The following is a 26,475-nucleotide window of genomic DNA, read 5'->3' on the forward strand; positions in this document are numbered from 1 at the left end:
GAAGGTTCATGAAAAGGCTGAGAATAAACAGCAAAGGCCAGAATGTCAGCTGGAAGGAGCTGGGTTAATGAAACTACAGTGCGTTATGTTATCAGATGGGAAGCTGATCACACCTGTACTGGACCTGGGTGCTTTCAACGGGTGATGTGCCGGTGTTTCCCATTTGGGTACTGACCGCTCTGTCCAGAGGCATAAATCCACCCTCTAATCTTTACAACCTCTCTTTTGCAGGAGGAAGAGGGAAGGATGGGGCGCCCATTATAACCTTTCCAGAATTTGCGGGATTCAGTGACATACCTGATGAAGATTTTCTGAACGTGGTCACGTATCTCACCAGCATCCCCAGGTGAGGCCAAGCACAGGTGACAGAGCTTTGCTTCCTCGCTGGCTCACAGCTTTTGGTAGCCCTGCCAGGATGTCCCAGTGGCTGCATCCATCTGGGCAGCGTGAAACTTTCCTGCGTGCAGGAACCACTTACATCATCTGCAGGGGAGGGAAAGCCTCATAGGGACAGGTTTTCTGTTCAGGGCTGGGACTGGGCGGGAGGGATGTGGATCTGGAGAGCAGGAAAGACAGCGGGGATCAAAAGGGAACTAAGAAGGGCTGTTTGTGAAAACTCCCAGGGGCTCTGGATGTGACAGTGGAAGGGTTGCATCTGGAAGGAGCCAAACTCGCATAGTTCCTGTTACTGAGTATTCTCTGAGGGCATCTTTTTGTGCAAGCTTTCTCTCTGCTGAGCGAGGGAGCTGGGTGCCCTGGGGACAGGGCTCTGGCAAGCACCCTGTGCCCTCTGATGCTCCGCAGCTCGGATGTTTTCCTTGCCGTTTGCCTGCAAGGACAGTGAAACAAACTCACTTCCACTGCTCCGAGGAAACGCGCTGAGGCACGGCTGCTGAATTACGTTTTGTTTATCCAAAAAGAGAGCTTAATATTTTTTCAGTCCCCTGATCCTGACTTTGGACCATGGCTGTTTGTGCTAGCTGGAAGCGTGGCAGGGATTTATTATTTCCTGTGGTCTTGTGTATAAAGGTGCTTAGAGGATGATGAGGGGAAAACGTGCCTCCTTCAAGTTTGAGTAAGAAGTTTTCCAGCTCCACCTACACGTATTCCCCGTACTGAGCTGCCAAAGCAAGCTGAGAGAAACCACACACTGGGAATTTAACAGCTTCATTGTTTCACTCTGCTCTGTAGGGCTTTTGTTCTGCCAGGAGAAGCTCTGCCTGGGGTGTTTCTTCACAGGACTGGGAGGATGCCTGGCTTCAGGGCTAATAGAACAGCAATAGTAGCTGAGAAAAACACAAAACTTGTTTTCCAGTTTTTGTGTTTAGTATCCTGGTGGGTGATTCCCAGTAACATTGTTGGGGAGTAAGCACATTACGTTGATAATATGATGGACAGAAACGCTTTATGCTGCTTCAGCCTGTGTGAAAGCCAAACGTGCAGATGGGTTCAATAGAAATTACCGAAATCACGGAGGATAGCCCTGCCAATGGCAGCTGAACACAATGGCTCCCGCTGAAGAAATCCATATATTCTTTAATGCTGGGACTTGGGAGAATGTACCAAGAGAAAGATTGTCGTTCTTACTTTTCTTCTGCTGTTGCCTCAGCAGAGGCAGGAGACGTGGTGTTGGGCTGGACAGACCTTTGCTTTGATTCAGTTTGTCAGGTTTGTGTTTTCTCTTCCCCTGAGGAATTCCAGAGCAATGTGCAAAGAATGATGAATTTAGTCTTAAAATGTCAGGAGAGCTGCAATGTGCCTATTTCAGAGATGATGAGGTATGTGTAAGTAATATCTTACCTGACAGGCTCCCCAAAGCTGGTGTTGAGTAAGTGACTGTTCAGTTTGGTGGAAACGACCTGTTGGAGGCCAGTGAGAGGCTGGGGTTTGAACCTGTGGTTTTTTGCCTCCCGGCAGGTTGCTTTGACTCTTAGGTTCAATCAGAGATTGTGCCGTGGGGATGTGAGCTCTCCCAGGACTTTGCTAGTCCGTGTTGCAGTGAGTTTGGGAAGACTGACGGCGTTTCTTGAGTTGCTAGTTGAAACTTGGCACCCTTTATGGAGGTGGTGAGGGGCGAAGGGAGCCAGCTGTGGAGAGCAGATCTGCCATTGCAGAAGACATCATTCACTGGGTCAGTAACTGTCCAAGTCCCTCTGGAACGATTGCTCTTCTGTGCCGTGGGACAAAACACCGCAAAGATAAAGCCAGAGAGCAGATGTTGTTATTCAGATGCGCAGGCGTACGCTTATCTTTGACACCACTGAGCAAATTTGCTTTGCCACAGTATTTTGGGGTGGGCCGTAGGTAAACCTTGCACTTCTGGGCTTTAAAACACAAACTGCTCTCCAGGCTGGAAGATTAGCCCAGTGACACTCTTCTCATCCGATTGACTTTCCCTCTGGTTCTACGCCTGCTCACGAGAGAGCTCCACCAAAGAGGTCTATGTACATCTACACCCACAAACACCGAGTAACATGAGGAAGCAGGTGTGTACCTCAGTGCATGCACACTTACAGCAGATAGGGCCAGAAATGCCATTTTTACTTGCTTTATTCCATGGCTGGAATTCCTTTCTTTTCCAATTGACGTGGATCAACTGCTTTGATAAAGAGGTGCCCTTCTGTCCCTCCAGAAGAGGTCAGGAAATTCAACATCTCCTGGGCTCCTCAGACGGGTGTGTGAGGGTAACCTGAACTCAGAGCTGGGGGTGGAAGAGCTCTGCTGGTTGCACACGTTTTGTTCAGGGAAAGGGGACCTCTCTGCCAGGCATCTGTATCTCCAGCCAAACATGCCAGAACTTGGTTTGGAGGTAAACCTGATGGTTATCAGCTCTGCAGGATTGTCTTCAACCCCTCTTCTCAGAGAACTGGAGAAACCCCAGTGCATTTCTGTGGGGACGGTGGAGATATTACAGTGCTGGCACTGGGAAAGCGTTGATAGAGAGTGTGTGTGTTTATTTTTAACCAAAGCCCCTTCCCCTGGGTACGCCGGGGTGCTGTTTCTCGGCTGTATCCTCCCGCTGCTGCTCCCGTCCCAGCCCGGCTGCTTCCCAGGGCTGTGCCCCCCGTCCCTTGGTGCCAAACGACGTTCAGACCTTGGGATGGCCTTCCCTTTCGGCTTGCTGGCTGAAATGGGATCACTTGCTGACACTCTCTCTGTTTCCCTGGCTAAATTTAAACCCTAAATCAGCCCTATCCAGTAAAAAAAACAAACAGGTAAGTTTCTTTGCTGCTTGCCTTCATGTGATCTGCCGGCGTGTTCTGAGGGATGGACATACTCCCCCATATTTTCTCCCGTGCTCTGCTCAGCTGCTTTGCTATTTGGCAGCACGTGGTTCTCTCATCTCCTCTCTATCTGTACTTCATAAGCTCTTTTTCCTATTATCTATGAATTTAATTTTTCTTGTTGCATCTGCCACCTGGGTGCTGTTGTGCTGTTACAAATCCCTGTGCAGAAGAACGTGGGACAAAACAAGCTGCTCAGTTGCAGATGTATAGCCAAAAAAAGAACAAAGGTCTCTACTTAAGTGACTTCTGATCTACATGTTTGAGGGACATTTAAAGATGGGACTTGCGAGTTGTTCTGAGGCACAGAGGCAGGTTTTACTTGGCACAAATACTTTTGTGTTTGTTTAAATCACAGCTGTACTTGTTGCTTTTGGCAGATGCTGACTTGTCAGTTACTTCCATTGCGGTTTGTATCCAAGGTGTGACTATGAGGGTCTGATTCTGAATTCTTTTAGGCCCCCAGTCCTCCCCGTACACTCCTTGTAGCCAGCCTTTAGTCCTCTCTCAAACCAGGTAGATGGGCACAATGAGGCAATTTCTATGTGCCATCTGCTTGTCTGAATATGGGGCTTATGGAGATAGTTCCTTGTGGTTTAGCTACGTCATAAATTCTGCAAAGAACAGATTTTTCTCATGTTTATTAACCTGATATTAGTTGAATGATGTATATCTCTAAACTAAATTAACATTGGAATTTTTTTAACTTCAGCTAACACACCTACTTTGTTGGTCATTTTGTTATAAATCACTGATTTCAATGGAACAGCATCAGATTTGAACCAGATTCTGTGTCCAATTATTGTCTGAGAATCAGCAGCTACAAATTGGTGTGTGAGTCTGAGCCAAAAACACAATCAGATGCTGATTACAATATATTTCTCTGTTTTTCTGAAGTAGAGGCTGTATTTTGGTGATCTGTTTGATTCAAATTACATCCTCTTACATTCCCATCTTCCTGCTGCTTTAACATGGATCTCAAAAGTTAACATGGATGTCAAAATTATATAAAGCATATTAAAGAGACACCTGTAATTAGGTGTTTGATTGCAGTATGTCCTTTGATTATGATAACATGTATATTCTCTCTGCCTGGCTCCGATTTGCCCAGAGCTGACTGGGCCATCCTGCTGGAGTGAATTTTCTGAAGATGTTTCTCAGTGTGTGCTTGTTAACTTCCAAGGCCTTCTGTCCGACTGTGAGCACTCCTGGAAGGCAGAGAGTAGAGCAGTCCCACCAAAGCCCTGCACATCAACGTGGGGATTTTGAGGGAGGAGACAGGATATTTATGAGGTCTACATAGGTGGGGATGGAGCATCAAATCAGTGCCCCATAGATCCTCCTTGAAAAGTACTGAGAAGGAACAGTAACTGCTATTCTAGCCAATATGGTAAAAGGACACTTTTGAATGACTTGCAACCCTAGAACCAGTTTGTGTTTGGCAGGAAAAAGCTCTTCAGTTCCTGCTTTGTCTCCCAGGACTCCTGGGGCACCGTGTACCCAGCAAGGTGGGGAGAGCAGGGAGACGCTGGCTCCCTTGTCGGATGTCAGCGTTCCTGGAGAAGGGAGGCTGGAGCGGGGTGTCTGACAACTGGATTGTTTGGCAGAGAAAACAAGTTCTGAGTGTTTTGCCTTCGACAGAGCCCAGCGTAATTCATGATGCTGAACTATTCCTATCCCCTGGATGTGGCAGCAGAATAGCAGAGGAGCCGAGAGATTCAGCAGATAAAACATTCCTGTTTTGTGTAAGCTGCTGGCCCTATGCTGGGAAGAGGAAATTTGCTGCCTTTAGTTTTCATGTGAATTTCTGCCAAATATTCATTCTTTCCACTGTAGGTTGCGTTTTCAGGATGGGTTTAGCGGGGGCTGTGAGGGAGGCTGCTGTGCTGCAGCGCGCTGCCTTGGCGCGGCAGGATCTCCCTCTCGCCCAGCGCGCTCCTCTCCTCTGTTTTGCAGTCTGGAGGCTGCCAGCATCGGGTTCATCATCATCATAGACAGACGACGGGACAAATGGAGCGCAGTCAAGGCATCCCTGACACGGATAGCAGTAAGTGCTTGCTTTTGTTATTTATCTTCTAGAAATTAAAACTATCTGTTGAACCTTCGGCACAGGATGCAGAGTCTCCTGTGCTCATTTTTAGTTCCCATTTTCTGGCTGTGGATGCAGATCCTCCCCTGCCCTGAAGCTCATGAGTGTTAAATAAGGGAGGGAGGAAGCTGCAGTGACAAATTCCACAGCCTGGTTTACTGCTGAATGATGGCAAATTCCTTATTTGCTGGGTTGACTGCAATATAAAGTCTAGTAATTTGAAGTTGGTTCCCAGGGGAGCGGAGCAGAGGTACCCTCCTGAGCATGGACCAGTGGCCTGCTTAGGATGGAAACCCATCCCAGGGGACTCATGTTTGCATGGTAGTGAGTGATCTCTGGCAGAAGCTCTTAATGGCTTGTTATATCTCATTAACAAAAGTCAGAGCTAAGCGCTGATTTTCGGTGCTAACAAAAGCAGCTGGGTTTAGCCACCCATTACCAGGAACGTGTGGTGTGAGGAGCAAGTGCTTGTACGCAGAGGTGCAGGATGGAGGGATGACCAAGGTGACTTTAAGTTCTTTCAAGGAATTCAGGCAGAATTGCTTTTAGTGTTTGTGTGGTAGCTCTGGCAGAAGCTCTTAATGGCTTGTTATATCTCATTAACAAAAGTCAGAGCTAAGCGCTGATTTTCGGTGCTAACAAAAGCAGCTGGGTTTAGCCACCCATTACCAGGAACGTGTGGTGTGAGGAGCAAGTGCTTGTACGCAGAGGTGCAGGATGGAGGGATGACCAAGGTGACTTTAAGTTCTTTCAAGGAATTCAGGCAGAATTGCTTTTAGTTCTCAGTTCGTTTTAGGTGCTCTCTTCTAGAAATTGTTCCTTTTTTTTGTGCTTGATGGGCTCAGAGGAGCATTGCTTTTAGTTCTCAGTTCTTTTTAGGTGCTCTCTTCTATAAATTGTTCTTTTTTTTGTGCTTGATGGGCTCAGAGGAGTGTGAGAGATGTAGGCTGGGTGTTGCAGACAGGGCCAGGCGGATGGATGTGTTGAGTGCCTGTGAGGAGCAGGGGGAAATATGTGAGGTTTTTAGCCCTTATAAGACCCTTTCCAGAGTGAGAAGGTAGTCAGCCTGGGGAATTCATCTGTGCCACCAGCTTCTCCCACCAAGTCCAGCGTGGGCAGCCAGTTTCTTGTAGGGAGCCGGTTTTGCCCTCTGGTGTCTGCAGCCTTAAAAGATGGGAAACCCCATTTGTGGTTCAGATCCGGGGGAGGAGGGCTCTGCGGCAGAAACTTCAGGGGTCTGTGCTAAATCCATATCAGGAGGCAGTCTATGGGCAAGCAATAAGAAAGCAGTGCATGAGCTAGCAACAAAAGCAATCCCTGTGAGAGAGCAGTGCAGTGCAATCAACTCTCTCTGGTGGCTTTGGAGACATTGGTGATGGGCACGTGGCCCAGCAGATGTTATTAATTAGCAGCTGGACTGAGCAAGGTTCAGCAAGTCCTACCTGCTTTGCTCCCGCTAGGAAAGACTTGGCTGAACTTTCCCTTGGCCTTCCTTAAGGCAGAGTTGTGTCTTCTACTGGTGCTCTCTCTCTTGCAGGGAGCGTTTCCAGGGAACCTGCAGCTGGTGTTTGTGCTGCGACCCTCCCGCTTCATCCAAAGGACCATCGCTGACATTGGCATTAAGCTCTATCGAGATGACTTTAAAATGAAGGTACCGGTAAGCATGCATTTTTTCTGGTCCATGTCTTTTCTTTATCTCCATGTCTGCAGTTCCGAGGTGCCAGCAGTTTCCCATAACCCAGTAACTGGGTTTTGATTGCAAGTGACAACTGGGGCCTTTGAGCTGGGTTTGTGTGGTGTATACAATAGTCACGCCAAAGAGCTAATCACCAGTGGATGCTTCACAGTGTTTAATGGATGTGTTCCCACGTGGAAGGTCAGTGTAGCTACAAAACGTGACCTGGGTTTTAAGTATTGACGTGTTCCCCTGCTGTAGGCAGAGGTAGATCTTCTCACTCCAGTGATAAAGAGAATTATTTAGGACTACAGAGCAGTGCAAGGCCAGGGCTGAATTCTGTGCTGGTTTATGTGTTATCCATGGGGCTGCTGTTGATCTGAGGGTGCCCCTCTGCAGTGCTCACGCAGCACTGCCTGCTCTTAATGCCTTCTATTGCCCCCACGCCCTCAAAGTCAAACTTCGGTTTTTACTTCCTTTTATCTGCACTCAGCATATTCTGTGGGTTCATGAGGTTCATGTTACCAATCCTGAGAGTCAAAGTTTTTTATTATTCTATGAGAGCTGTTCCTAGCTACATGTTTACATGTGGTTTCAAAGTGTTTTATAAATAAACTTGAATGATGATTATTAATGTTATTTCATCCTGGGACAGACTCGTACTGTGTTCCACAATGACTTTACTGGAGTGATTTCATAGGACTGTTTTGCCAAAGACCCATGGCTCCCCTTCAAGGAATTCCAGCTCTGTCACTTCCAGAGTCTGAAGTTCAGGTGTTTAAGAGGTGGAAGTAAGAGACAGCAGCCCATTTATTACAGTCCCTACAGAAAAGGATTCCTGAATATTCATTTGGTTATTGAGGATTAAATTGTAACGCTGACTGTAATTTGGCAAAGGTTGCTTTTAAAATGCAAAATTGATATAAAAATGTATGTTTGATTACAAAACAAAATCTTTTAATTTTATTTCACGTTGAAAAATGGATGTTCCTGTATTTAGTAAGCCACAATCTGTTACCATAGCAACTGTTGTACTAGTGACTACAGCCCAGAAGAGACAGCTTCATCAAGGACTAGCGTTTTCTAGCAATTCATCATCTTCTATACTTTTAGTAATTTATTTTATGCCGGCGTTGCATTTCAAATCCAACTTGAAATGAAACCATCAAAGTTGGAAGAGATGTTAATTCTAGGCAGGGGTCAGGCGCTGCATTAAATATTAAATAGCAACTTACCTTTCTTACAGGCAGGAAAATCAAAACATGGGTTTTGTTTGGGGTCTTCTTGGTGACTCAGATTTTGAGCTGTCTTGGGTTTGTCCACAGAGCTCTTAGAGGGCAGTCTTGCAGAAACCAAGAGCATGAGGTGCTCGGTGCTGGATCTGCCGACCTCCCACCCACGTACCTGGAGGTGGCCGCTCAGGTTGATGTGCAGGCTGTGCACGTGTGTCTGGGGCTGCTGTAGCTCGCTCAGGGTTGTGCTGAAGGTCTCTGCAGTTCCTGGGGTCCTGCCGTGCTCTCTGGAGGGACCTTTCAGCTGTGTTTGCAGCCCATCCTGGAAAGATCGTGCCCCTGAGCAGCCCAGTTTCAGAGCGGGCAGGTTACTGAGAGCAGCATCTGTGTGTCCCCACTGAAAACAGCATCCTACGAGCCAAGCATGAAACAGGGCAGGGTTCTGTCCCGTGGGAGATACCCTTACTCAAGGAATTTGGTATCAGCACCCATCTTTAACGCCAACATCATCCTTTACATTGTTTGCAGGTTGATTGCTCATTGTGCGTTTGGCCCTCCGACAACATTAATACAACTGGGCCATGGTCCATCACACCTACACGTGAGTCAGGGCCAGGACATCAACACTGAACAGGGGCTTCAGGGATATGGTGCATATTTGTTAAAGGAAGTGTTTGTTTAACAGTTTATCTGAGTATCACACTGCTAATATGTTCAGTAAAATAGATCTGATGGGTTAAATCAACACTGCATTGAGTAGAAGCCAAAGATCAAACAGGAGCAGGAAATAGAGGCTGAAATAATAAACAAGACAGCACAAGGAAGGGCAGGATTTATATGACTTATTGACATACAAATGTGGTTAACAAAATCTGAGCTAAATGTCTATTGGGATGGTTATTTGATTAAATAACATTATCCAGGAGGAAGGTACAGAAATATTGGAGACACACCAGGGTTCATCTGAGAATTCAAACATCCTCATATCCTACACAAAAGGCTGGACAGTCTGTCCAGAGCAGGCACTTCTTTGGCCCGTGTAGACTGTGACTTCTTTCAGACGGCCTAAGCCATCGTGAAGCAGCCCCACCACAGCTCTGTGTTCCTTGCTGACCCTCCTTTTCTAAACTGCCCCTCACTTGTGTTCTCCAGCATCCTGAGCGTGGCTGTCTTCAGCCTGGTGGGATGCACAGGAGATGCTGATACTCTCTAGGGTTGGCTTCTTGGGTGGATGTTGGGTTGCTCCTGGGCTTTCTCCTGCAGAGCTGCCTGCAGGGTGAAAACTGTTGCCCTGCTGGGTAGTGCCACAGCTGGCAATATTCATAGGTTTGCTTTGTGGCTGCTGCTGAGTGTGTCAGGTTAAACCAAACATATTCCAAAAAAAATATATAAAAAAAAAAGGCACAATGGGGTTCCTCTGTAGTTTCAGGGAAGTTTGGGGTATTAAAAGATGTCCATATATATATTAAAAAAAAAAGGCCCAATGGGGTTCCTCTGTAGTTTCAGGGAAGTTTGGGGTATTAAAAGATGTCCAAGTTGTCAGTGGCCTCTCTGATGGGGAAGAGCTACAAAGCAGTTAAGGCTTTAGTAAGGCTAAACAGTTAAGCAGTTAACTGCTTTGTTGCTAAGGCTTTTGCAGTAAGGGTACTCCTCCATAAATCTGTAAATAACAGCTATCTGGAAAATATAGGAATTATTTAACGAAGCTTGTGTGAACGTTATAAATACCACACTTTTGCTCTTGGTGCATATACAAGCTGACGGCATCCTCAGCCTAGCCAGGAGCAAGAAGAGGACAAATCCTGGTTAGTTCAAGAACAGCCATGTACATGTTGAGAAGGCAAAATCTAGTGGAAATAAACTGTGGCCATCGTGTGAACAAATACGTGGCGGGGACTTATTGCCTGTGGTGGAACTGCAGCTGGGCCATACGTGCTTGAGGCAAAGCCAGATCCTCGGAGCAATGACGGAAAGGGCTTGCTGTTTCTCTCAGTCCCTTGTGCTTGGATTGGTTTCAGATCATCATGTTGAATTCCGTCTCCGACCTGCACGGCTACATCGACAAAAGCCAGCTGACGCGGGAGCTGGGGGGAACCCTGGAGTATGGGCACAGCCAGTGGATCCACCACCGCACGGTGAGTCCTGGTGCTCTTCTTACACACACCTACACCCAGAACTGTCCAGGTGACGGATGGAGAGCAACCATGAAGTAGTAATTCCTCAGACTGCGTTTCAGCCCACAGGGTCTGCTAGGGATTCATGGAAGAGGAAATCCATGACTCGCATGGGGAGGGTAAATTCCCCAGAAGTTTGCAATAGAAGTAGTCATTTGTATCTCACCGTGACCTGGACTAGGGTCTAACAGCATCATAGTGGTCTTACTCAGCAGGGCCCTTTGGCACATTCTTAGCTTTTGAATAACTGATGAGATCCGTAGGCCTTCAGCTCATGGTTGAAGTGGAACATACACTTTAGCACCGAATCAAAAGTCAAGAGTCTCCCTTTAATGATTATGTCCCATGTTTGTAAGAGACAAAAACTACTCAAGACAGTAGATTTTATTTTGCTATGTTTTCATTCCTGTGCTACGTAAACATGTGCTCCAGCTGGGTCTTCTTTTGAGTAACCAAAGGACAGTTAGTGATTGTGGGAAGGCAGAAAGACTTTACAAATACAACTGTGCAGTGTCCGCCTGGATGCGGGAGCACCCCTAGTGCTGTTCAGTGACCCAAACCATTGGGTGGGGTAAAGAATAAAGAGCTATAGAGGACAATACAGTCCTATTTCTAAAGCAAATGGGGCACAATCATGCAAAGACATCCCATGCCGTTACTTGCTACTAGATACAAAGGTTTTAATCCCATCTCACAAGTCTGAACAATATATTCTACTCAAAGAAGGCAAAATTGTTTTTATACCTCCCTCACTTCCCCTTTCTTCAGTAGAACCCCAGGTTTCTGACAGGTTTTGTGTTGGTGCACACAGGTGATAAAGAAACAGCAATGCTGGGATGAATTCATGCAGTTTGACTGTATTTGCAGTAAGTGGCCCTTGTATTTGGGCACCAATGTGAGCAAGGCAGGGACTGCAGCTGGTGCAGCCAGGCAGGACCCAGATGTGCATTTCCCAAAGTCAGGGGAAAGACAGATTGCTGCGGAGTGAAAAACAGCTGTATAAATATATATTCATAAAAAAGTTTTGCCCTATGTACTTTCAGAGTCTCCTCTACTTAAATAAGGCTTTAATTAAAATTTTGCAGCAGAATTTCCCAGCAAGCATGGGCAGAGGATCTGAAGTTCCAGTCCTGGCTTTGAAGCTGGTGTCCTCTGTGGTTTCATTATGTCTGTTAAGCTCTGGGACTTCCCCAGCTGGTTCCTGGAGGTGCTAATACTTGTAGGCCTGTGGAAAGATCATTTGTGACACAGGATTTAATTTCTAGCCCCAAAAAGGGCAACATGACAGCTTTACAGGCGTGTAATGCTTGCAGCACTGTGCGCCTGAAGGACTAGGTGGTGTTAAAGGGCTAAGGGCAAGTAACCAGTCTGTGACTTTATGCTCTTGCTTTTCCAGGCTATTGAAAACTTTGCAATGACAGTAAAAACAACAGCACAGATGCTGCAGAGCTTTGGAACAGACCTCGCAGAGACTGAACTTCCCAACGACGTGCAGTGCACGGAGGAGCTGCTCTCCGCACACACAGACCACCACGGCAAGCTGAAGGTGAATGTTAGCTCATGACAGCGCCATCAGTGTAATATATGACTCATGATTTCACAAAACCTTCTGCTATTATTTGGGAGTCACACAATCACAGAATGCTGTGGGGTTGGAAGGGACCTCTGGACATCATCTAGTCCAACCCCCTGCCAGAGCAGTTCCACCCAGAGCAGGTTGCACAGGAACGTGTCCAGGTGGGTTTGGAATGTCTCCAGAGAAGGAGACTCCACCACCTCCCTGGGCAGCCTCTTCCAGTGCATTGTCTGGAAACTACTGAGGAGAGAAACCTGGGTTCAGGAAGTCGATTTGGTTCAACCATGGAAAAGGACTTATTACAGTTTCAGGAACAATAGAACAGGGAAATGTCTCTTCTACTGCAGGAGAGCACATGGAACATTGCTGGAATATCATGGGCTCCTGGTGAAGAGTTCATCAGAAAGGATGCTCCCACTGGAGCAGATGTGGAGAACATCTGTGAGGGTAATCCAGGAACAGACAGAGGGATCTAATGAGATATGACTGTTGTTTTGTTGTTTAAAACAAAAGCTTTAAAGTTTAGCAAGTTTAGCTTTGCAGAGTGATGCTCAGGAGACAATGTTACTGCTGTCCACAAGCACCTGAGGTTAAACACAAGAGAAAAAAATCCTGCTTAAGCTACATTAGCACAAGAGCAAGTTTTATGTGAGAATGTGCAGTGCTGCGGGGACACATTAGTGTTTGAGCCTCATTTTCCTCTTCATTTCTTCACCAAAAGGGTTATCAAGCATTGGAATAGGCTGCCCAGGGAAATGATTGAGGCACCATCCCTGGAGGCGTTCAAAAGATGGGTTGACATGGTCCTCAGGAATATGGTTTAGTGATTTTTATTTCTTATTTTTTTGTCAGAGTTAGGTTGATGGTTGGACTAGATGAACTTTAAGGTTCCTTCCAACCGAGATGATTCTATGATTTTATGATTCTCATCTTTCGTGGTGGGCAGGCAGCTTCTTCTGTGGCTGGCTCCTGGACAGCTGAGTACCACAGCTCAGCGTGTCGCCGTGCCACTGGAGGAAACTCCATTAAGAAGGGCGAGTTCTCAGCACAGCCCCTCACTGATGGGGTGATCTGTGGCACACATTGTTAGTGGTAGAATACGTTATTCTGCAAATTGCCTGCTCAGAAATGCAATCTGCTGTGGGGTTATATACCGTTCCTTTTCTCAGAAATATAGATATATTCAAAGTGAATAGATTTAGTCTCTTCATTTCTAGAAAAACATATCGTCTTTACTAAGTGTTTATATTTTGTTCCGGGTACGTAACACCGATGAAAGGATCCTCCTTTAGCATCACTGCCTTGTCCACCTAAGAGAGGTGTTACTCGAATAAGTACTGACCATTTGTGTGGCCTGTGTCCTGCAGGACGAGCTGAAGCTGGCTGTGAAGCAGGGGGCCACCCTGCTGACCTGCATCAGGGAGCCGGTCACCCGCAGCGCCAACAGCAAGCTCAGCCCTGACGAACTGGAGAACGTGGCAACAGTAGAGAGGTCGGTGAAGCTGGATTACCTTGTGCGAGTCGCTGATTTATTCCTAAGAAATGCAAGTGTAACTTAAATTATTTAAATCTGCTGGCTGTAAATTCCCCCTGGTTCAGCTCTTCAGGATTTCTTGGCCGGGTAACTCGGGGAAGGGAGTACCTTTGAGGAAGATATTTGATTAAAGTGTCAAGGCAAGTTCAAACAAGTCCTGAATTTCCTGGTAATTTTTGCTTGGCCCACCACCTACCTGGCTGAAGATTTAATGTGGGACTGACTTTTCCCATAAGGTGTATGTTCTCCAAGCTTTCACAGCTTGGTTAGATCGTGGTGTCTGCGTCCACGTGAGATGAGAGGGTACGTGCTGGTGCGTGTCTCTGGAAATGGTGCAGGAGGGGCAGATGAAGATCATCTTCTGAAACATCCCCCTCCGCAGCTGCAGAGAGAGAGAGAAACCCCTTTTTCTTCCTGCAAGGCTGGCTGTGAGCACGGAGCTTTTTGGCCCCCTGTAGAAGAGAAACCCCTTTTCCTTCCTGCAAGGCTGGCTGTTAGCACGGAGCTTTTTGGCCCCCTGTAGAAGTTTCTGCTGTGCCACGTGGTGCTGTGGAGAGAGAACTGTCCCGCTGGTGTCTGAGCCCGTCTGCATTCACGGGGAACAAAGCTGCCCAAAGTAAAGCTGAGCTGATGTTTTTCACTGAATACTTTTAAAATCCTTTAAACAGTCATCCCAAAGGAATTTGCGAATTCATCTTGAATTCAACAGCTAGCTTTGATTAAAAACATGTTTTTCAGGGATAGATTGAAAACAGAACTTTTTAAATTTTTTTTGAGAGGAATAGGAGGGAGCTATTGATGTGTGCCCCAAAAACGTGGTGATTCTAGCACTCCCTGGGGCTGCAGGAGCTGAGCCCTGGTCCCCTGCCTGCCACAGGGGGCCCAGCTACCCAAATACAGAATATTCCAAGAAAACTGTAATTATTTTTTCTCTTTAAACTGTTCTACATTGATGTGTGCCCCAAAAACGTGGTGATTCTAGCACTCCCTGGGGCTGCAGGAGCTGAGCCCTGGTCCCCTGCCTGCCACAGGGGGCCCAGCTACCCAAATACAGAATATTCCAAGAAAACTGTATTTTAATTATTTTTTCTCTTTAAACTGTCCCTCATTGTAATATAATTAATAGAGCATTGAGAGACCGTGGGGGTGACTTGCTGGTCTGGTGTCAGACATTTAACTCCAGACACTGATACTAATTTCTTTGTTAATGAATGTTTTGCCATTTACAGAGAGAGAATCAGTGTCCATGGGAGGCGTCAGGGGCTCCTAACCCATTGCTTGTAATGGACTGGGAAAAATGATTCTGCCTTTTCTTCTGGGTGAAGAAAATGAGCACGTTGTAGAGTTATGCTTTAAACATTCCTTAAAATAATAACTGCATCGCACTCCCCTGCGTTAGCCCGGGGTGAAGGGTCTGTGAAGAGCTGGGGGAGGCTCAGGAGAGAGGGCTGTCTGTGGCTGCCAGCACCTGGAAGGGCTCTGTCTTCCTGCCTCAGGGTGGGAGGCAGGACTGTGGCTGCCATGGGGGGGTTGTCACTCAGTGTCACACTCCTGCCTGTCCCACGGCACAGGTCATTCTCTTTGGCTGAAGGGAAGGTTGACCCAGAGCCTTTGTACCTGGGTGCAGGCTCCCTGCTGTCTCCCTGCTCTGCTTCCTGCCCTTCTTCAGTCGGTGTCACCTAAAAGACATGAACTGTAGGAAATAAGTTCTTTTCACTGTAATTCTTAACAGGTTACTGGCTCAGTTGGATGAAACGGAAAAGGCTTTTGATCAATTTTGGACCAAGCATCACCTAAAACTGGAACAGTGCCTGCAGCTGCGACACTTTGAGCATGATTTCAGAGAGGTATTTCATGTGTTCCTTCTGTCTTGCCTTCTCTGGTAAATAAGGTCAATTTTTACCCGAACTTAGCATATACTGACAGTCCAAAAAGGAGGCTGGGAGAGAAGCCCTTCCTTATGAAATAGGACAGGGATATTCAAAAGTTAAATTCTTGCCAGCTCTCAGATGTCTTACAGCCCTGGAATGAGGCACAGGCTGCTGTGAAACACCAACTTCTTGATAAATTGTTTTGCATTTATGTGTGATGTCACCAAATGTGGCTGGTTCTGTGACAGTGAGTTGCTGATCCCACCAGAGCCAGCAGAACATGCTTCAGAAAGGCCAACTGTCAGCCCAGAGGCTGGAGTGGCACAGATCCTGGAGCCCTGTGGGCTCTGGGTTACAGATCTTTGAAACTGCATGTGCCTAAATAAACAGTGAGAAGTGGAAGAACTCTTTGAAGAACAGTTGGTTGTTGCTTTATTCCTTGGCTTTTCCACTTTGGAACAAGCTGAAAGACTGAACTTGAGATGCACTCTTCTAAAAGATGTAGGCGAGTGTTTAGAAGCCATAGATTTGTTATAATTTTATGAGTATCCTGTAATGGGGTTTGAGATGGGGGTTTTTTGTTTTACGGTTTTGTTGTTGTTTTTTAGGTAAAACTGGCATTGGATAATCTCATGGAAGGACAAGCAGGTTTTGCTGACATTGGAGACAGCGTGACTCGAGTGGAGCATCTCCTCCGGGAACAGAAACACCTGGAAGAGAAAGGACAGGTTAGCAGCTCCAATCCTCTATTGAGTGCCATAGACATCAGCCTCTAGACACTGCTCTGTCACTGTCCTTGCATCACACTCACTCTCTTCTTGTGAGTCATTACTTTAAATTGTGAAACTCAGATCGTAATTGCCAGAAAGCAGAGTTGTTCAGACCCAGTAGTTCCAGTTGGTTACTTGGAAAGCTAGAATCCAGCTCAAAAATCAGTATTTCAAACCAGAATTATCACAGAATTATCTAGGCTGGAAGAGACCCTCAGGAAAGGTTAAGTCTATCTCTGGAATCTGAAAAGCTCAGAATACTCAACAGGTTACCTTGGCCAGAGAACCTTTAAGACCATTCCATTCAGACTCAGAACACTCTGAGGAACAAACAGTAAAACACCTCTCTTTCCCAGGCCTTTGGCCTTTGTAATTCCCTCAGCTGGCAGCCGAGAGAAACATCTCAGTTAGTGTTCTTAGAGAGCATTGAACAAACGAGTAAGGTGACTCAGAGGGTGATGCACATGAACAAATGGAAAAGCTGATAGTCACCTTTTTTGAGAATAGGGTTAAGATTTAGAAATCTTCTGCATCTTCTGCAGAAGCCTATAGGAGTAAAAGTTACAGTAAAGTGCATTTTCCTTCCCCTGTCACACCACGTAACGGATCACGGTGTGCTCTGGCCCAATACCCACCTCTAACTTCATCCTGTGTGACTGAGCTTATCAATTGTGCTCAGTCAGCAGGGTCTCAAGAGTTTCCCATAATGTATCTGGAAACCTGGCAATTAACAAGTGAAAAAAATAATAAGGTTTTTGATTATTGGGAACTTTGCAGGGAAAGGATCTCAAGAGTTTCCCAAAATGTATCTGGAAACCTGGCAATTAGTGAGTGAAGAAAATAATAGGTTTTTGATTATTGGGAACTTTGCAGGGAAGAAACCCTGTATAATGAATGTCCCCTGTATGTGAGAAAGAAGGTGCCATATACGGAGAGAATCACAGTTACCACAGAGTGATTAAGGACAGAAGGGACCTCTGGAGGTCACCTTGTTCGACAGCCCTGACCAAGCAGGGCCACCAAGGGCAGGTTGCCCAGATGGCTTTAGAGTATCTTCAGGGATGGCGACTCCACAACCTCTCTAGGCAACCTGTTCCAGTGCTCAGTCATCCACACGGTAAAAGAAGTGTTTCCTGGTGTTTAGGAAGAAACCCTGTATAATGAATGTCCCCTGTATGTGAGAAAGAAGGTGCCATATACGGAGAGAATCACAGTTACCACAGAGTGATTAAGGACAGAAGGGACCTCTGGAGGTCACCTTGTTCGACAGCCCTGACCAAGGAGGGCCACCAAGAGCAGGTTGCCGAGATGGCTTTAGAGTATCTTCAGGGATGGAGACTCCACAGCCTCTCTGGGCAACCTGTTCCAGTGCTCGGTCATCCTCACGGTAAAAGAAGTGTTTCCTGGTGTTTAGATGGAACCTCTTGTGTTTCAATACACTCACTGACAATGAAGATGGTCTTCACTGTGAGACATAGTCAAAACTGGCCTCACAAAGACAGACATATCAGCTGGATCAATATCTCAGACCTTCACCTCCAGGCTGCACCTGGGGTTACAGAGATGTCTTTATTGTGTGTGTCGTTTTAAGGTCTAACTTTGGATTTTTTCTCATGAATTTCCCAGGAACCTTTGGAGAAGGCCCAGTCTCTAGCGTGTGTCATTTTAAGGTCTAACTTTGGATTTTTTTCTCATGAATTTCCTAGGAACCTTTGGAGAAGGCCCAGTCTCTAGCTCTCCATGGAGAACAGCTCATCCAAAACAATCATTATGCAGTTGACTCCATTAGACCAAAGTGTGTTGAACTCAGGCGTATTTGTGATGACTTTACCAATGAGACCAAGAAAAAGTATGATATTTTGGGAAAGTCTCTTGAGCTGCACAAGCAGTTAGATAAGGTGAGTGAACCTTCTCTGAGAACAGCCCTGGTTAAGGTTGTCCTGAAGATTAATGTTTGCATAAGCTCAGGTAATTTGGATGAAGAGAAAAAGCATGTATTCCTTTTTTTCACCATTTCATCCAGAAACTGTTACTATAAAAATTGGAGCAGTAGCTTCCCATAATTATGGTCTTAAAATGATGAAAAGTAGGAAATGAAACGAAGAAAAAAATTGAGCAAGGCCTAAATTTGAAAAGAGAACCAAACACATTCCAGTGCTTAAAAATGAACGATTTACTGCTTATTCAGTTGTTTCACTTTCTCTGACCTTGCCAGAATAGCAAGCTAAATGCTTTGAGAATGTCTGTGTGCTATTCCAGCCTCATCTGAAACAGGAATTACCGAATGTTTTACGGTAAAAGCCTGCTTTGGAATATTTTTAACTGAGTTTTATAGGCCTAAGCAGCTTTGGGGAGTTTTGATATGGGTCAAATACTCATTTCGGGTTCTGGATAGTTGTGTGACTGAACACCGAAATGAGGTAGTACAGCTGACAGAGTCGATGTGCAGCAACACTTCTCCTCTTGGCTTAGAATATTATTATTTTAGGTGTTACTGGCCCAGATGGCCCATAGGAGCTGAACTGAACTCACTATTGTTCTGCATCTCGAGGTGGGGCGACTTGTGGCCAGGAACTATTGGGTGCTACCAAGGGACTTCCGTTCCCTGTAGTGACACGTTAGGGCAAATCTGTATTTCATGGAGCAGGAGCAACACTTCCCAACGTGGACATGATGGAGTCCTTCTTGCCCCGTTTTTCTTTAAAGGCAAGCCAATGGTGTGAAGCTGGAATCTACCTCTTGGCTTCCCAAGCTGTGGACAAGTGCCAGTCACAAGAGGGAGCTGAAACTGCACTCGTTGAGATTGAGAAGTTCCTGGTAACAGCCAAGGAGCACCAGCTCTCCAACCCGAAGGAGTTCTACAATCAGTTTGACATGATCCTCACCCCTGAAATAAAGGTAAAACCCCTCAGATGTGCAGGCACTCACTTAGAATTTCAGAATTACCACTGGCCTTGTACGAGTGAGTGCACTGGGTCTGCTCAAACACACCTCTCCATACCCCACAAGGGCACCAAGGGGAGCACTTGGGGCAGGATGTCTTTCTCGGATGAGTAGTCATGGAACATATTGGTGATTTTCTTCAGGGTGGTGCTAGAAAGACTGCAAGGGTCACCATGTGCTGCTCAGGGTCAACATGTGCTGCTTGGTGTCACCAAGCTCTGTGGCAGCACATGGGCTGGGTGCATCAAACTGCAGCATAGAGTGATCTTCAGCTCTAGTCTAAGAGGGTAACACACGTCCTTTCTGAAGTTGCTCGGTCCAGCACTGACAACCGTCCGTTGTTTGCCTCTTCTTTGCCTAGGCCAACGCCCAAAGAATTCTACAGAAACTAGAAGATGTACAAGAAATGTTTGACAAGAGGCAAGTGAGCCTGAAGAAGCTGGCAGCCAAGCAGACGCGGCCAGTGCAGCCTGTGGCCCCGCACCCCGAATCTTCCCCAAAGCGAGCCTCACCAAAGATCACCAGACCAGCAGGAGTAGGTAAGTCCTCAGCAGCTGCTTCCACACACACACCGCCGTTTTGTTCACACGGTCATGTTTAATTTTTCATTATCAGAATGAAAAGTTGTGTTTGTCCAGTGTCAGCCCTCTAGGCCCAGCTGTTAAAATTAGATGTGAATTATCTGTCACTGCAAACATGCAAACAAGGGTCAATCAAAAAAATAAATCGGGCTTCTTTTCCCAGGTCTAATCTACCAGGTACGTTTCTGTGCTGCTTCTCAGTATGTCTTGTATTGCTAGCTCTTGGAAGCCCCAAGCAGGCTCTTTGCAAACCCCTGGTCACTACAATCGCACAAAGTAAGGGTGAGAATCTCTTTTCCATTGCATGTACTGGTACGTGAACATTTGGCTTTAAAGGGTCACAATCCCTCAAGTTTCAGATACTTGCAAAGGTTAAGGATTCATTAGCAACACTGACACATTTGTGCAAATTTTGCTCTTTCCCTCTACAGAACTGTTTATTCCCTTCCTAGCGTTGTCCTCATTATAAAAGTTGGATGTTGCTTCTGTTTGGAATTTACTGAAAGCTCCTGATTTGAGGTTAGCATGTGCCTTTAGCCAAGATAGATGTGTTCTGTGGAAAAGAACATGGGTGAGGCTGATTTGAGACAGTGGAGACCCGTTACCCTGGAGTTGGTGGCAGGAAGTTGTCCCTTTTCAGCTGTTGGCTTAAGGCGGGCTGAGACCACGATGCCTTTGAAGAGGTTCTGCTCTGCTGCCCACATCCTCCAGCAGTGTCTCCCCTCTTGCCCTGTTGGTGGCATTCAGTTAGCTGTGTGAGTTGTGATTTGCCTCAACAGCTCAAAGAACTGACTGTGACCATGTAGTGGTGAGTTTTCCACCGCATGAGTTGGGAAAATGTAGGGAGCTCTGGAGACCATGTGGCCACATCACCTTCTCAAAGCAGCGCTCACCTCAAAGTTGATCGGCTTGTTCCCTGGGTGGCCACTGGTGCTGGGGTGAACGAAGGTGCAGAGAAATGGGGTTGGGGGGTCAGTAGGTCAGAGCTGGTCTGTCCCTGTCAGCGGTGGCACAGTCTGAGTGGCTCTCATCTGCTGTGACACTGCAGCTTCAGCCTCAAGGCTGGTCTTGTGTTCATGCGTTTGTGATTCTTCAGCTCCTTTCTTGACATTTTAGAGTACTCACAGATTATTTTTTTTAAATTTAACTTTTGGTATAGGCAGAACCTTAAAAAGTAGCCACTAGTATAAAAATGGCAATGCTTTAAGTCTTGATTCTGGTCCCTACTGCCCATCCAACACTATCAGCTCCTTTGCAGAAAATCACGAGACGCTCCCTTGTGTTGCAAAGCCCATCCAACACTATCAGCTCCTTCACAGAAAATCACGAGACGCTCCCTTGTGTTGCAGGCGGGTGTTATACAGCACAACACAGGATAACAGTGTGACAAAGATCAGCTTCTGATGTCCTGTTGCCAATTAACAGGCAGCTGAAATTTATTTTTAAATGTTGCTGCAGTTGTTTTCTGGGGAGATGCAAAGTGCGGTGCAGTCCCGTTCAGACATTGAGGAGACTGTAGCATCTCATTCCGGTTCTTTGTGCCTGAAGATGTTTGACCTGGGGTCCCCCTGTGCAGAGAAACACAACTCCCTGACCACCTACAGCTTGTCCTGGGCTCAAAACCAGTCACTGTAACTGCTGTGAGCTGCACGTGTATATTTACCTACTCTGTGTGATGGCACCCTCTGGGTATTACCCAACTGTCCACTGCCAAGGGTTAGACTTTGCATTTCCCAAGTACCCTTTCTCTCAGAATGCCAAAGCACTTGGCAAGTACTGGTAAATATTTTAACCTCTTTTTTTTTTTTTGTTCAGAAAGGAAGGTGAAGCACAGATAAACTGAGTGATTCACCAAGGGGTTTCACAGCCTGAGTGAAATGTGGCTGAGAATGGAAACAGGGGCACAGAGTCCTGTTCCAGGCCTTGAAAATGAGGCTGTGAAACCGTTCTTCTTGAAGTGACCCTCTTTTGGACTTTCCTCTGGGCCCATTCTTCACGTGCATAGGGTCCATGCAGAATCAGCATGTATTTATGGGGAGAATTTATTGAGCAGCATCTTGGGAAAACAAAAGAAGCTGAGAGCACTTTCTTGAAACAGCTACTGTATAACTCACTGTTATTTGTTACCCATACCTGGGTAATTCTAAAAGCTTGAAAACTAGAATATGGCAACAGGAAAATACCATATTCCTGGGCTGTATAAATACAAAGGCAGGCAAAGGCAATAAAATGTAGTAAACAGAAATAGAAGACCAGAAAGAAAAGCTTTTGTCCCTGGGGCAGATGGAACAATCCCACCGCAGCATTGCAGGGCTGGCTGTGAAAGGAAAAAAGGTTGCATTCGTTCCAGAATAGATTTTGTTTTGTTTTGTTTTGACTTGCTGACGCTCCATTTCCCTAACAAGGAGCGGTAGGGAAAGTTCAACCCAATTCAGGGCACTGATGGAAAAATCTTAACAGATGGGAAGGCTCCAGCATGAAATACTCCATTATTGTCTCTGTGAGTCTGGTTTTCTGTGGGCACGTCCGTAGGAGCCTGCAGGCAGAGCTGGCACTGGGGCTGAGAGGGCAGGTTTCTGCCAGAGCAGTGGCTGTGCCAGTTCCTCACCTCTCCATCCTCGGGGCTCTGGTGACTCTTGGCAAAGCCTTAGCTCGGTGAAGATGCCGGGAGGCAGCTCGGAGCTGCCATCTCAGGGCTGAGAGAGAAGGCAGGTTTCTGCCAGAGCAGTGGCTGTGCCTGGGGCTGAGAGGGCAGGTTTCTGCCAGAGCAGTGGCTGTGCCAGTTCCTTACCTCTCCATCCTCGGGGCTCTGGTGACTCTTGGCAAAGCCTTAGCTCGGTGAAGATGCCGGGAGGCAGCTCGGAGCTGCCATCTGAACTCTCCTCCACCCAATGCTTTTCGGTGGGTCTAGAAATCCTGAAGCAAGATATTAAATTCATCCCATTTTTACTTGAAGCTTTTGGTTTCACAAATGACCTTGTAAATTTTGGAGGGAGAGACCTGTTCAACATTGAAAAAACAGTACTGGAATTATCGTGATGCTCAAAAGTCTCTGCCAGCTGGACTTGATGCACATTTTAGCTCTGGGAATCTGCTTAAATAGTATTCACAGATCTACCCAGAAAAGGCAGAAAACCCTCTGATGACCCTTTTATAAGTGCCTTGAAAATATTTAAATAGTATATTTCACACCTTATTTCAAGGAGAGCTCTGCTTACTCCCAGTGGAAGCTACTTGAATATACTGCTAATGGCTAAACTTGTCCCCCCATGTGTTGGGAGGAAAGAGGGGGCATTTGATGGGGAAGTTCCTTTGCTCTAGTTCATTTCTGAGGGCATTGCTTTTGATTATTGGACTGTATTTCTGTACAAAACTCCTTGGCTGGAGTGGATTGGGGTATGGCCCCAACATTAAGCCATGCAGGCAGTATTGCCCATGGCTGTGGGGCACCGTGGGGCAAGCCGTGGGGCTGGAGCGGGTGACACGAGCTGTTAGGGTGACTGTAGTTGGCATTTCTCTGTTTTCACTTCCTTGTAATTCTCCCAAACTCTAACTCTTTGAAATGAAGCTTTCCCAAAAGCCACCTTCTTCAGCATGACACTTTTGTGGAAAACTTTGGTAAAAAATGGTTTGGCCAATTCAGTGAGCAAAGTTGGGAGAATTGTCTTGTTGTGCTTCCCTTTGTGGAGAGAAGGGGAACACGGCAGCACAACGTAGTTTTGTCCCTTCCTGAAGTGTCCAGATTTGGCAGCGTTATAAGCACTTGGAAAAAAATAATAATCTCAGTTTATACACATTCCTGATTGTGTGATGTATGAACTTGCTACAGTTTGGCTCCTGCAGTCTCCTCTCCTGAGGACCCAGAGACACAGTGAGTCTCTCATCCCCTGCAGGGCTTGTTCCCCCCCAGTCCTGTCCTGCACCAGCCTCAGCCCTTCCTGCTCCTCTGCCCCCACAGCAGAGTCTGACCCTGCCTTCCCACGGTGCCCACGCTCACACAACCACTGGGAACAGCGGGGGAACTGGAAACCGTCTCCGTGGGGGTGTCTGGTTTGTTTTGGCTACTTCAGCTCCTCCTCGTCCAGCTCCAGGAGCAGCAGCACTGCCAAGGAAGGAGACGGGAGTGTGTGGGCAGAGGTGGGGAGGAGAGGGACCCGGTTCAGGTGGGTCCCACCGCTCTGGTGCCAGCCCTGGCACTGTCACTACCTACTGCTGCTTTTGCTCCTGCCAACCTGGGGCAGAGAAGCTGCTGCAGGAGAGGAAAAGGTTGCTTCCCTCTTAAAAACCCAGTTTATGTGATTCAACTTGGTACAATTTTGGGAGGAGGGCTTGTTTTTAATAACTTGGGCAACTGCATAAGGAAATCTACATTGGCAGAGCAGTGAGAGGCTGAAATCAGAATTGCTGGGCAGGGCATGTGCCCTTTGCCATGGGAAGTGTGTACAGTGCTCGGGAACCTGACAACTCAGCTCGCTCCCAAAGCAGCGTATTCCCTTTTGATCTTTGTCTGTGGAACTCAGGGCTCTCAGTGGGGTTGATAACAGGCTGTTACCTCTGAGAAGTGTTGTGAAAACAGCTCAGTAAACATTTATGGAGCACTTGAATTGTAAAAAGGACCATTAGAAAAAAATAGTTATTTTCAGAGCAGGGATTGAAACAGCATATGGATGGTATGAGGGCCCCCACTGAGAAATACAGACACATCAAAATAGTGAGTAGCTGCTCATGCATTACCTGTGTTTGATTCCATGTGCTGAACGAGGAAAGGACTCCCAGGGCAGGGTGGACCAAGATGTCTTAACAGGAAAGAGGAAAAATTAGGCTGACACATGTAGCTTTGCTCCTGGCATCTCTCACCTTCCAGAGGCCATAAAGCATTTACCTAGGGATTTCTTTGTGTGCAACAGAAATGTGCAATACAGGAGCAGAGATGTCAAAGCTTCTGTGAGCTCATTAAGCAAATAACATATTTAACATATTTAAAAAAATCCATGACTCACCCTACAAGCATCTCAGAAAGCGAGCTTGGAACATGAAATTCATATGGGGGAGCACAGCTGGAGCCTTTTCAGTTCTTTAACTAATAAGAATTAAACTGATTCCATCTCTGTTAAATGTGTACGACTGCTCCTTGGGTCCTTTCCAGCATTCCTCCCAGTCACTAACGCCTGACGCTCACTAACTGCTAACAGCTGGTAGAGGATAAAAGCAGAATGTCTTGCAGGAGGCAGGGGCTGTGTGCCGGAGAGCTGTGGCTGCAGAGAGCTGACTCAGAGAAGATGTGATTCCCATTAATGGTTTTGGGAAACCAGCAGTTTCTATAGTTCAAGGTATTCCTATAAGTGAAGCAGAGAAAAGGAAAAGATGCTTTCAATTTTGTGGCTGCAGGGCTCTAGCGTGCTCGGGCGAGTCTCAGGAAACCAAGTGGTGTCTCTCCTTGCAGAATAATATTCCACGTACAGGGGCCTCGCGCTCTGCTGCTCGTATGGGCAGACTTTCAGCAGTTTCGCTAGAGCAAAGGAGCGTAGAGTATATTGCTAAAGAATGGAAAAGACTTGCTGTATCAAATCACTAAACAATAAACCTTAGAATCTGGTGTTTCTTTAGCTGCCTAAGCACACTGTTTTGTCATCATCAGCACTCAAAACCACTATTAAATCATTAACTATCTTCAAACTCATGTTCCCGGGGGAAGCATGAGCTGCAGGCCCTGGTGAACAGTGGAGCAGACCAGTCCTTTCCGTGCCTGACTCTGGTTCTGCTGCAGGTGATGAGTGAGAAGGTACCAACTCTCCCATGGAAAACAGAGTGGGATGTGTGTTGGGGCTGGGAAGTTCACACGGGACCTGGATGTGAAGCATGGTTCCTGTCTGAGGGGGCTTTGAACATCTTGCAAGTGCTGGGTCTGTCCCCCAGACCTTGACTCTGGAGTACCTCTTGCTGGCTAATGACTTGCATTCACTTGGGTAGGAGCAAACCTGAGCCCATGACCTGGATGGACTGGTCCAGCTCTGCCTGAGCACCTGGGAGCCACACGTGGTTCTGCTGGTGCCTGATGTGATTCAGCCCCCCTGGGGGCTGCAGGACCTGCAAGGGAAGTGGCTGAACCCCCAGCCTTGCCCCACGGGCAGCACAGCGAGTTGTCCTCACGGCATTTATTCCAGTCCTGCAGTGGTGCAGAGACTGCAAAGCACATTGAGGACATGCCCCATCCCAGCAGCTGTAGGGACATCCAGCCCACCCCACCCCTTGCTGTGGGCTCGGTAGGAAACCCAAATTCCATATTTATGCAGCATGTTCTTAAAAACTAGTGAGCCGTGCTCCAGCCCTGTAGGAGAAGCACAGCCAGCCTCGGGTGAACGCAAGTGACAGACCCAAACCCTGCTTTACGGGAAATAGTCCCTCAATAAAAAGTTTATCTCCGCCTACAATGTCCTTTAACAATGTTTTCTTTAAAAGCATCAAGCAACATAAAGTATAAATGAGTTCAAAATGAAATTGTCATTACTCATTCACTGGGGCAGTATTGTGCAACAACAGGATGGGAACAACCTTGAACCCGTGCGGAGCTGGGATTGTTTATGGGTAGAGTTTCCTCTGCTCCTGCGCTTCTGTTCTTTCCGCGGGCAATCGAACACCATAACCTTCAGCTTCCCCAGTGCAGTAATGACCTTGGCGTGGCCAACTCTACTGGATTTTGTAAGGGAGTTTCCCTTATATCTCCAGCTCCAGAGTACCTACCTGGT

The 26,475-nt window shown here is 46.7% G+C and overlaps 1 protein-coding gene across 7 annotated transcripts in view; it reads left to right on the top strand.

Annotated features, from left to right (window-relative positions):
- The window catches only part of MCF2L2 (MCF.2 cell line derived transforming sequence-like 2), a 146,770-nt gene that overhangs the window by 45,297 nt on the left and 74,998 nt on the right, over nt 1-26,475 (top strand). For 6 of the 7 annotated variants that reach the window (XM_014939882.1, XM_014939880.1, XM_014939883.1 and 3 more), the window contains exons 3-13: nt 232-346; nt 5,241-5,331; nt 6,911-7,030; nt 10,299-10,415; nt 11,851-12,000; nt 13,398-13,522; nt 15,297-15,411; nt 16,044-16,163; nt 17,912-18,103; nt 18,912-19,103; nt 19,510-19,687. In XM_014939882.1, the coding sequence (XP_014795368.1) occupies nt 232-346; nt 5,241-5,331; nt 6,911-7,030; nt 10,299-10,415; nt 11,851-12,000; nt 13,398-13,522; nt 15,297-15,411; nt 16,044-16,163; nt 17,912-18,103; nt 18,912-19,103; nt 19,510-19,687 (1,515 nt within the window). The remainder of the gene's footprint in view (nt 1-231; nt 347-5,240; nt 5,332-6,910; nt 7,031-10,298; nt 10,416-11,850; nt 12,001-13,397; nt 13,523-15,296; nt 15,412-16,043; nt 16,164-17,911; nt 18,104-18,911; nt 19,104-19,509; nt 19,688-26,475) is intronic. The other variant, XM_014939881.1, reaches the window with a different exon arrangement.

The sequence above is a fragment of the Calidris pugnax genome, unplaced genomic scaffold (assembly GCF_001431845.1).
Source record: "Calidris pugnax isolate Ruff unplaced genomic scaffold, ASM143184v1 scaffold94, whole genome shotgun sequence".
Lineage (NCBI taxonomy): Eukaryota > Metazoa > Chordata > Aves > Charadriiformes > Scolopacidae > Calidris > Calidris pugnax.